At 43.6% G+C, this 12,033-nt stretch overlaps 1 protein-coding gene across 5 annotated transcripts in view; it reads right to left on the bottom strand.

The window, feature by feature from the left end:
- The window catches only part of LAMA3 (laminin subunit alpha 3), a 274,538-nt gene that overhangs the window by 69,517 nt on the left and 192,988 nt on the right, over positions 1–12,033 (bottom strand). For all 5 annotated transcript variants that reach the window (XM_030810644.1, XM_012506378.2, XM_030810643.1 and 2 more), the window contains 3 exons: positions 9,464–9,577; positions 3,852–3,961; positions 1,069–1,149 (listed from right to left, as the gene is read on the bottom strand). In XM_030810644.1, the coding sequence (XP_030666504.1) occupies positions 1,069–1,149; positions 3,852–3,961; positions 9,464–9,577 (305 nt within the window). The remainder of the gene's footprint in view (positions 1–1,068; positions 1,150–3,851; positions 3,962–9,463; positions 9,578–12,033) is intronic.

Genomic DNA, 12,033 nt, shown 5'->3' on the forward strand with positions numbered 1-12,033 from the left:
TTTTTTTTTAAGGGTTCACACATTTAGAAATGATCTGTAGGAACAAACAGCCAGCTTTTTAACAGTGGCTTTCTGTAGACAAAATGATTATAAATAGGATTGTATGTGAACGCGTTTGAGTGCACAGGGCTAGGTTGTAGGGGAGCCATCACTGGTTCTCTGCTCACTTGTATTTCATCATTTTATAATAAATATGTATTGATTTTATGAGAAAGTTATATTAAATTTTAAAATATATAAACCATATGATTCATTTTTCATGCTGTCACTTTTCCAAATATGTGTGTGCTTTCTTCTCAGCTAGCTTATAAGTATCTTTTATATCTTTCTCAGTACTTGGCAGTGTCCTATGCACAGTGGCTAATCATGAAAATTGTCCGTGAATAACTAAAGCTTGGTTCTGTGGCCCTTTGTCATTAATCTTACAGTTTCCATTGCATAACATTTATTATTTTGTTTCACAAACATTACCGAACACCTATTATGTGAACAGTACCACTCTTGGAACCAGGGATTCCGAAATAAACAAGACACAGATTGTCCTGAAAGTGTTCAAAATATAGTGTGGGGATAGAGGGGTGTGTGTGTGGGGGGGCGGGGGGGGCTATCTAGGCTAGGGCTGTGGATATATGTGTATACGGAAGAGTGTAGAAAGTTGTACATGTGTACAGGTAAGTAGGGATACGTTGAGGGCAGGTGTATGTGGAGATACGTGGAAGGGACATGTAGAAATAGGGGGTATGCAGAGATCATTGTGGAGGAGGGGTAGGTAGGGAGGTGTCAGGGGTTGAGGTACACAGGGGTGCGTGTTGGGGGATGTAGGTAGAGCTACTTGTGGGTGACTGTATGTGTTGTGCCTCATTCTCAGTTTTCTGAAACGTACAAAGCAGGAAAGAGAATGATGTTAATGATTTATTAGGGGAGCAGTCTTGTATTTTTCCCAAGAGACCTTTTTCCAGGCCTCAAACTCCCAGCCCCACCCCTAGCTCTGCGCCAGTGCCTGGCAGCCCCACCCACAGCTCTCCCTACCCCCTCTGCAGGCTGAGCGGGGAGGGGCGCCCACCTTACCTTTCACACTGTGTTCCTGTGTACCCAGCTTTGCAGGAGCACCGCACATCTCCCCCATTCACCACACAGCCGGTGGCAAAGCTTGAAAGAAGACAGAAAAAGACCCCATTAAAAACACAGATCGATAGGATTTATGCTTATTTTTTACCACAAAGGACTGGCTTGCATTAAGTGAACACTGAAACCTAGGGTCTGCTTACTTTTTGTGTGAAGAAAATTTTGCCCATCAAGACTTGGAGAGATAATGATGAATGATCTCAGCTGACACAGGGCAATTTTGGTGAACAGGGACTGAAGGCATTTATTTTATTTGTTCCTTGGGGCAGAGCATTTTTTCCCCTTAAGACAGAGCAGAGTAACTCACTTTGGAAGAGATGATTACAACAGCATTTTTCCAGGAATAACAAGGAAGGAGTAAAACAAGTCTAGGCAGAAAAAAGAACAGAGAGTTCTGATTCTTTAAAAAAAATGTTCTCCTTGTTGATTCTAGTTCTTTTCTATCAGGCACATTGCCTTCTGGGAAGAAAAGTCGGTGGGGAGGCCAGGCCCTGGAGCCCCCTAAAGACGCACAGAGGCCACTCGCCTGCCTCGGCATTTCTGTGGGCACAATCATTGCTGATTCTCGCTTTTTTTTTCAAACCAAGTTGTGGAATTTTGATCCCTTTTCCTTTAGCTCTAAAGTGGCGATATTTTACACTTGATCTTAGCCAAAAGGCTGAGAAGCAATAAGTGATATTTTAGAAGCAGCTTTAAACACACACACACACACACACACACACACACACACCCCAAAGAAACCATGAAAAAGCCCTGTTGTCTGCCACTGGACATGACACTGATGACATCTGGGGGACTATCACTCCATTCACTGGTAAGGAAGCCTCCCAAGAGACAGTTAGACATTGGTCAGCACTATTAATATTGAGGGAAGGAGAAGTAGATAAAAATAGAGTTTTACTGATAAATCCGAAGACCTACATGTTACTTCAACTGCATGGAAGCTGGAAGCTGACCTTGATGCTACTATGCTTTGCAAATGAAAATGAAAAACTTTTTCCAAGCACCCCAGTGGAAATCTTGCTGCTTTCTACTTTTGCCAGCTTCTCTTCAAACAAGTCTGGGCAAGCTCAAGTGATTGATCCCTTGACAAATAAAGCTGCAGGATGGGGTGGGCTTCACTAGTATCAAAGACATAGACAGCAAAGCAGGGCGAGCATTCCAAATAGGTCTCTCCAGAAAAGCCACATTTGGCACATGACTTCTGGCAATGTTAGGACTTGGCCCATGTGTCTGTTAAGGGCTGATATAGGCCTGCCTTTGTGATCCACACTTGTTTCTGAGTCTATGTACTAGTGAGATGTTCTCAGTATCTTTTTGATTTTCAAAACAACTCTTGCTTCACTTAGTTTGTTACATCATTCTTTGCTTGGGCCCACAGTGAACCCTTTGTGATGAGTAAGGATATGACAAGGTGCCACACTTAAGGAGAGAGGGGGTTACCTTGAAAACACAGCGGTGGCTTCCTACCTATGTAGTCTATTGGTCACTCTGGAGTCCGAATGAGAGCTCAGATCACTCAGTGGCTCAGAACTGTTCCAAAATTTCCATCGCACTGAGGATAAGATCCAGATGCTTGACCACAGCCTGCAGGGTTCTGCAGGATCTGGGTCCTGGTTGCTCCACCAACCTCACCTCTGGCCCTCTTCACACTGTACTTCGGCCACTCCTGCCTTCTCACTGCCCTTGAACACATCGTCACAGGCCTTTTCCTTCTGTTTCGTCCTTGCCTAGGAGCCTTGTGGCCAAAATACTGCCAAGGCTTCCTCTATCTAACTTCAGGCCTCCTTGGCCACCCCTCTAAAGCAGTCACCCCCTCACTGTCAGTGACACAGCCTATAGCAGAAAATGTCATCTCTATCTCCAATTATACTTCTTACTGATTAGTGTGTGTATTTATTGAGTGTGATGACTCCCATCCTTTCTCTCCCTCCCTGCCACACTCTAGGTCAAGCTCCAGGAGAACAGGGACTGCCTCTGTCTTCTTCCTTCAGCTTCCTCGTCACATAGAGAGGGCTGAGGCGTGGCCCTGTCATGGGTGCTCGAGAAGTAGCTGCTTAGCCACTGAATGAACAGTAAAAGAAAAGAGGGAAAGGAAAAGCCTGGAAGGATACAACTTGGAAAGATAGTTTCTGTTTCTTTTCTTTTCTTTTTTTTTTTTTTTTAAGATGGAGTCTCGCTCTCTTGCCCAGGCTGGAGTGCAGTGGTACAATCTCGACTCACTGCAGCCTCTGCCTCCTGTGTTCAAGCGATTCTCCTGCCTCAGCTTCCCGAATAGCTGGATTACAAGCTAATTTTTGTATTTTTAGTAGAGATGGGGTTTCACCATGTTGGCCAGGCTGGTCTCGAACTCCTGACCTCAAGTGATCCGCCCTCTTCAGCCTTCTAAAGCGCTAGGATTACAGGCATGAGCCACCGCACCCGGCCTATTCATTTGTTTTCTTGTATGTCGTGTTTGTCCATTTTCATATCACAGCTTTATTGAGATATAATTCACACATGCAATTCATCACGTAAACTGTACAATTCAGTGGCTTACAGTATATTCACAGAATTGTACAACCATCACCACAGTCAATTTGAAAATGTTTTCATCCCTTCAAAAAGAAATCCCAGACCCTTTGGCAATCACTTCCCATTCTCCCCACCTGCTCTCCCACCCCTAGTCCTAGGCAGCCACCAAATGACTTTGGGTCCCTGCAGGTTATGAGAAGCTGCTACGGTACCTGTTGGTGTGAGGACATGGGCAGGCCCTGCAGGATCCGTGGACAGCGTTGCCATAGTAGCCCTCCTGGCAGCGTTCACAGTGCTCTCCCGCGGTGTTGTGCTGACAGTTCTAGGGACAGGTGAACAGCACAATTCACAGCAGCCGGTACAGTCCCTACTTCTGAGATCACTGTAATCTTACTTAGTCACACGACTAGAACTTAAGTCCTCTGACTTTGCAGTGATATCAGCTTCTCTAACCATGTATTTTCCCTGTCCCTCTAATCATGCTGGTGTTAGAAAAGAGGGGTAAGTGCCCTTCCCTCAGTGACGCGGTGCTTAACATTGGCAGCGCGACATAGTGGGGACGAGCCAGCTGAGTCTCCATCCCACTCCAGCATCTCAAGGCCACGGAGTCCTGGGGCAAGATCCTTTCAATTGTATCAATTTTACTTATATCAATTTTACTAGTGTATGATTTACATACAATTATAATTTTCTCAAAATGTAGTTAGGATAATGCCCACTTTCTAAGGCTGTTGGGAGGATTTAAAAAAGCAAGTGTACTAAGCTCTTGGGAAATGTAAATTCTTTTCTTTCTTCCCCTTAGCACTGCTTTGATGAAAATTACCCTCATTTTTTACTTCATGGTTCACCTAACAATGATATACTGAAGAGTGATATTATTGAAATGAGTTCTTAACACAGAATTTGTTAAAACAATAAAAAGTTGCACAGTATCCGAAGAAAACACTCAACTGAATTCCAGTGTCCCAAAGAAGCAAGAAATTAATGTTATCTAAGCTTTTTATTTATCTAAATCCAATTATTTTCACATCAAAGTTGCTGTCTAATGAAATTTGTTCTTCAGTAAAGTATTGAGATGAAATAATTTTGCAACCAAGTGGTCTATTGAGACAAAACCTAGTGGATTGGGTCAAATTTATTTTCTTGGTGTTACCCTAGCAAAAAAGATCTAAATGCACAGAAACATCCAGGAAAACTCCCCTTGCTGTGGGCATTTGCTAATATGGAGACACTTTGTGTTAATTTTATGGGCTGGAATAAGTATAATTTTAAACATTTGCCTACGTATTTTACTTCTGTATGCAGAGGTGTTGCTTGAGTAGGAAACTTTAATGAGTGTCAGGGGTTTTGTGTTTTGTTTTTTGTTTTGTTTTGTTTTCAGACAGATTCTTGCACTGTCACCCGGGCTGGAGTGCAATGGCCTAGTCTCAGCTCACTGCAACCTCTGCCTCCCGGGTTCAAGTGATTCTCCTGCCTCAGCCTCCCGAGTAGCTGGGATTACAGGTGCCCACCACCACACTCAGCTAATTTTTGTATTTTTAGTAAAGACAGGGTTTCACCATGTTGGCCAGGATGGTCTCAAACTCCCGACTTCATGATTCGCCCGCCTCGGCCTCCCAAAGTGCTGGGATTATAGGCATGAGCCATCGCGCCTGGCCATGAGTGTGAGTTTTTAAATAATATCTGAAGGTAGGTTGGGAAAAACAATATACGTTTATATCCTAAGAGGACATGGCTTGTTCATAATAAAAAAGGTTGCCCTTCCATCATAAATGCTGTCAGTTTGTCCAGATTGAGCAAATCCATCCTTCACTAACCTTTGAGTAACTGAAAATTACACAAAACACTAAGATGTTAAAATACCTTTCATATTTTTTTCCTAGCTATAAAATTGTGCTATAAACATATTAGTATTTCAGAGCATGGGGAGGGGCTTTAAAGTAGGATGCTGCTCACGTGTTCACATTTGCTTATCATCAGAAAGCTCACCCCTATCCGGAATCCTTCCTTCCCCAAATCTCACTGCACTATGGGTCCAGACTCCTTGAGGTCTGGACACTGGAAACAATCTTCCTTGCAGTTGATTAGTTCCACAGAGGAGTCCTCTCAGGGGTGACTGAGGAAGACACCAGCGGCTTCCCTCACCCTCACCCAGTCTTCAGCTGCCCTGTCTCTCTCATAAGACATCAGTCCTTTGGAACTAATACGTTTCCATTTTAGTTCTCTTTCTCTTTTAATCCAAATGACAATTTAAAAGTAGAACACGACCGTATAGATATATTTCAGTCCTGTGTCTACTTAGCTCTGAGGCTGAACACATTGGAGAAGCAAGAAGGTACAAATGCAAGAATTGAGGTGAGGACATCCGTATCCTACTAAAATCACTGAATACTGGTCCTTCACAGGGGTGAGAGGAGAGGATCAAGGAGGAGTGTCAAAACCCATGTTGCTTGACAAAGTCCCGTAAGAATATGTGAGAAACCCTTCACTGTCAGTTGAGAGTGGCCACCCTGGAAACTGTCCTCAGTCCTGCAAACTTGGAGCACCTCCCTTCAGGTTCCTTGTGTTTTACTGTGAATAAACGAATGAACGAATGCTGCAGAAGCCCACGTCCACTCCCATGGCATGTGCTCTCCTAGCTCCATTTGTCACCAAATATCTATTAGGCATTTACTATATGCCCAACTATGCTAGGCTCTAGCGATGTAAAGATGGGTTGGTCCCTCGACTCGGGGTACATGTAGTCCTGTGAATAGACATATTCAATATCACGTGGAAAATAGGACACAAGTGTGCCAGCATCCCACGAGAGCAGGAGGAGGGGCTGCCTGTGAGGGCCGCAGAAGGACAGGGATTCACTAAGCGCAAAAGTGAGGGAAGGGCATTCCAGGCACAGGGGACACAGCGTGCAGAACCTCAGTCTCACAATAGCATGACAGTGTGTGGAGGGAATGAAAAGCAAAGGGCGTGCCCAAGGCAGAAGTGCAAGGAGGCGGGATGCAGCTGGAAAGAGCCCCCAATACTGTGCTAAGGGTCGTGGGCTTCCTTCCGTCTGTGAGCCTCAGAGGAGCACCACTTCAGCTGTGAATTTCAGATAAATCATTCGGAAATTCCATTGCAACTACAGAGGGGAAGATGGGCTCAAGTAGCAGAAAATAAAAGAAGGAAGATGAAGAAAGAAGACAGAAAAAGAAAAGGGGAGGGAAATGGGAATGGAGAGGAAAATAAGGGGTGACGGGGATAGTAGACAGGAAGGGGACCTGGGGGGAGAGGAGAAAATATGGGGAGAAATTGGGGCAATGAGAAGAGGAAGAGACAGGGGTCCCAGCACATAGGAAGAGGCCATCATCGCAGGTCCCTCTGGACGGTGGCATCCACATCACCCGCTACTTCTGCCCTTGACACTGGACACCTACTGCTGTACTGGCAAAACATTAGGCTACTTATCTTTTCAAACTTCAGAGTCTATTCTTGAAATGTCTTGAAGATTTGTACCTGGGTGAAGGTCCTGATGTTAGACATTTACTTTGGACCTTGAGAGGTGGAGGTCAATTTGCAATGAAATCAGACAGAAGGCCCATTTATATTCAAATGTACTGGATTTCCTCTTTACTGTTCTTTGAGAACGACGAATGCATTCTCGGCTTCCATGCAGTGGACACAATTCAGGGCAGCATCAGCACTCAGGACTTGCCATGGAGCTGTTAGTTGAGTGCAGACACGGGCTCCGTGTGTGTGTGTGCGTGTGTGTGTGAGTGTGTACACACATACACATTCCCTACTAGACAGCAAGCCTCATGAGTGTAGGGATTAGGTCTGATGATTTTAACTCCAGCACTTAGCTCAGTATCTGCCACACTAGCAAATGCTCAGTGAGGATTTCCTGAATGAAGAGTCTTTGGCGGCCACATGGCCATTAGGGACAAGTGAAGACAGAACTACAAAAAAAAGAAAATGGGAAAGAAAATCTTGTTTGATTAAAATATGAATTATGACTCTCACAAGTTTTCCTTTCAGTGGGTGACTACAAAAACAAACCCTCCCTTTGTTCTTTGGCAGCTTTCATAAGATGGGCTTGACATCTGGCAATGGTTCACTGATAACATATTTATTCTTTTTTTGTTTTTTTTGTTTTTTTAGACAGAGTCTTGCTCTGTCACCCAAGCTGGAGTGCAGTGGTGCAATCACTGCAAGCTCCGCCTCCTGGGCTCACACCATTCTCCTGCCTCAGCCTCCCAAGTAGCTGGGACTACAGGCGCCCACCACCATGCCCAGCTAATTTTTTGTATTTTTTAGTAGTGACAGGGTTTCACCGTGTTAGCCAGAATGGTCTCGAACTCCTGACCTCATGATTCGCCTGCCTCAGCCTCCCAAAGTGCTGGGATTACAGGCATGAGCCACCATGCCCGGCCAACATATTTATTCTTAATTAAAGCATCTACCCGTGTTACACAAAACATACAATATCAAACATGAACTATTCTATAGGAATACTAACGAGCTGGAAAACAGTATTTCCCAATACCTTTTACTCTTTTTGAATTTATAACGTTACAGTCCAACAAAATATTCTATCAGGTGTCTCTTCACAACAATTTCCTGTTCTAGCCTGTCCCATCTTGCAGAGGAAGCAGTTCCCTGGGCCACGGTGAACAAGCTTAATACGGTCTAGGAACTCATACTTGAAACACATTCTAGTTGCATTACACAGTGCAAAGAAAATTTGTGCCAGAGGAGTGCATTTCCAAAAGGGCACAACACAACTGAAGCCCTGTATTCCTGGAGTATGCTCCCTCTTTTTCACTGTCCATTTTCCTCACTGGGGAGGCCCTGGTTACCACGGAGAAGAACTCTAATGAAACAAATGGAAAAAGCAGAATACAAAAGGTTCTGCTTCAGGATGCATAAGAAAAATTTCCTAAGAAACTAATTTTAGGTAGAAGAATTTTATAAAATATTCCAAAATAAGATCATGTTCCAGTGGATATGCTGTAGTCATCCAAGACAGCCTTGAGGCCATGAGAAAATATAGTCAATATAGGGAACAGGCAGGCGGAGGACGTTGTGAGGACGGGAGGGGTGAGCAGCACTTTCCCTCACCTGTCTTCTCCAAGCCCTACTCTGTCTTGGCAATAGTGAAGCTTGTGTTGGACTGATTTCTGTTTGTTGTTGTTGTTGTTGTTGTTTATGGTGTGGGGGCGGATGGAGTGCAGACGGAGTTTTGTTCTTGTTGCCCAGGCTGCAGTGCAGTGGCACGATCTCGGCTCAGTGCAACCTCTGCCTCCAGGGCTCAAGCGATTCTCCTGCCTCAGTCTCCTGAGTAGCTGGGATTACAGGCACCTGCCACCATGCCCAGTTAATGTTGCACTGATTTCTTGTGAGCCTTAAGCCCTCCTCAAATCCCCTGCTCCCTGGCTGCTTTCTTGAGTTACTGGACATCTGACAGCAACAAGCCCCCCTCCTGTAACTTCCTGCCACCCCAACAAAATTGGGACCCAAAGTAATGGCTTGGATTAGTTTTGTCCTGGCAAGAATTAACTTCGAAGGTCCACCCATTACTATTATTTCATGAAGGAGAGATTTAGAAGCTAAAGTGTAATTTAATTGCTCAGACAGCAGCGCTCTTTTAATGGTGCATGTTAAAATGGAGGAAAAAATGAAATGTAAAATAATTCAGCCTGATAATGGAGCCTCGTATATTCACAGAGCGACCTCTATTTAGGGTTTGGCAGGAGATGTAATGTTGATGTCTTCGGGCATAGTACAGAGGAATGGAGGAGAAACAGATTGCCTGCTGATAGCATTAAAGTGTCAATTTACTCACAACACATATGCCTGAGCCATCCTGGCATCGATTTGAATGTCCGTTGCAATTGCAGGGAACACACCGTCCAGTATACAAGCCTTTATGATCCCGATAGTATCCAGGGCTACAACCCTATTTTTCAAACAAAGTGTTTAATCAGTACAAAGAAAGAAAACGATTACTATCCAAAGCATGTGACACCTCTCACTGTGAAGCATTCACATCATTTTTATTTTTTAGAGACAGGGTCTCACTCTGCTGCCCAGGTTGGAGTGTAGTGACTATTCATAGGTGTGATCATAGTGCACTAGAGTCTTAGGCTCCTGGGCTCAAGCGATCCTCCTGCCTCAGCCTCCAACGTAGCTGGAACCACAGGCACGTGCACCACTGAGCCCAGCTGAAGCATTCATTTTTCAAACCTTCTTTCCTTCAGTCAGTGTGAATATTTTTAATTTCAACCTGTCATGTCCACTTGTTTTTCTCTCAAGCTGTTTGTTTTTCATGCCCTGGTGGGAGTGTGAGATGCACGGTGGGGAAATCAGAGACAGGGCACGTGTGGAGGTGGGGGGTGAGAAGGGGCTCCTCTCTTCTCACAGCAACTGTTTTGTGGGCAGGTGGAGAAGGTGGAAATGGACAAATAAAGAGACTCGTCCTTAGAGGGGAGGACATCTAAGCAAATCACTTCAAGTCCAAATTATCTTTGGGTAGCCGTTTTCTCTCCAAGTGTGGGTTTGGGCTGGTGAGGGGGCAGTATAGGAGGAGGAGTGGGTTGGGGGGAATAGGAGTCTTAACTGAGATTTAGATAATCATGCCACAATCAGTGGAGTCACTTCATTGCCACTCACTAGGCCATGGGCAACAGAGAAGCCAGGGGAGGGGAGTGCGCATGAGGTTCCCATACAGGACTGTTCACGAACATCTGGTCCGCCCGAACACACAGAGGCTCAGCCTGAGGGACTCTCCTTGGGTTGGTCTTGTTTCCTTGTTCAATCTTGATTTGATTATTTCTATCTTCTGTATATTATCTCTCTCCAGTATAACACAAGTTATGCATTTTCATCTGGATGAAAAGACTTATAATTTTCTTTTCATGAACTAATATCTTTTTAAAATGATTCTAGTTAAGAATCCCTCCAATAGAAAAAAAAACAATTCTTCTTATACCAGCCATTAAAAGTATTTAGATTTCTGTCTTTAAAGAAAATTATAGACATGTCCTTTATTTTGGCAGAGCAAATCAGCGCACAGATTAAAATCACATATTGGCTGGTTGTGGTGGCTCAAGCCTATAATTCCAGCACTTTGGGAGTCCAAGGCGGGTGGATCACTTGAGCCCAGGAGTTCGAGATCAGCCTGGGCAACATGGTGAAACCTCGTCTCTACCAAAAAATACAACAATTAGCCGGGCATGGTGGCACATGCCTATAGTCCCAGCTACTCGGGAGGCTGGGGTGGGAGGATCGCTTGAACCTGGGAGGTGGAGGTTGCAGTGAGCCATGACTGCGCCACCACAATCCAGCCTGGGCAACAACAGTGAAACCCTGTCAAATAAATAAATAAATAAATAAATAAAATCAGATATTGCCCCTAATTTGTTTCTCTGATCTCCTATATACCCTATCTTGAAAGCATCAAGAAAACTATTTCAAGATAAAGGATAGTCTTTTATCAAATCTTCTTAGATTTGTAATGTAATAGCACATATGTCTGTAAAACTTGGAAACTATACTCAAAGGAAATCTTGAAGTGGACAGTCCATTCTTATTCACTCATGGCCATAAAGGTCTCTACCTGGTCCAGTGGAGAGAGAAAGAAGCCACCTGACAGGAGAGAGAGGCAGAAGCCTCATGTGCTCCGGGAGTGGAATCTCCCAGGTGTTGCTAGAGCCCCTTCCAAAATTACCAATGAATATAGATCATGAACAGTAAGACCACAGTTTCCAATATAATGTTCCTTTAAGCTATTAGGAACTGTGTTTAGGGCAAAGAGTACATTGCAAATAAATAGATTATGTTGTTATATGAATAGGCTTGCCTAAAGGAGAATCAAAGTATGAAAGGAATGTTATTTTGCTGAAAGCACAACTGAGATTTACATGTGAATGAAATGCAGCCAATGATGGTGTCATTCTATCTATTATACAATCTGTCCTAATAAGTAGCAAGTAACTTATAATTATCAGTGTATATCACATTACCTGCTTACAAAATAATCACATTTGGTAAAGAGCAAGTTATTCAAATAAGCAGATAGATCTGGTTAGTTTATGACAACATGCTTGAGAAAAAGCCTTAATTAAACATGCTTTGGGGGAGTATAGTCTATCCTGATTAAAACTAAATCACTCATCTTAATTTGCTTTTGATTACAAGCAGAAAATATACTCTGCAAGAGTTACATATCATGTGACTCTGAGGATTTGTCAGTTACTAAAATAGAATCATTTTTTCACCTCTTATAAAAAGCAAGCAAAACCACATTCTACAAAAAAATCAGTTCAAGTATTCAGATTATATTGAACACTCACTTTTAAATGAAAATAAATGTGTTCTAATACATTATTTCAATACAGGGGTTTTATAACTAAT

This window comes from Nomascus leucogenys, chromosome 4 (assembly GCF_006542625.1).
Source record: "Nomascus leucogenys isolate Asia chromosome 4, Asia_NLE_v1, whole genome shotgun sequence".
Lineage (NCBI taxonomy): Eukaryota > Metazoa > Chordata > Mammalia > Primates > Hylobatidae > Nomascus > Nomascus leucogenys.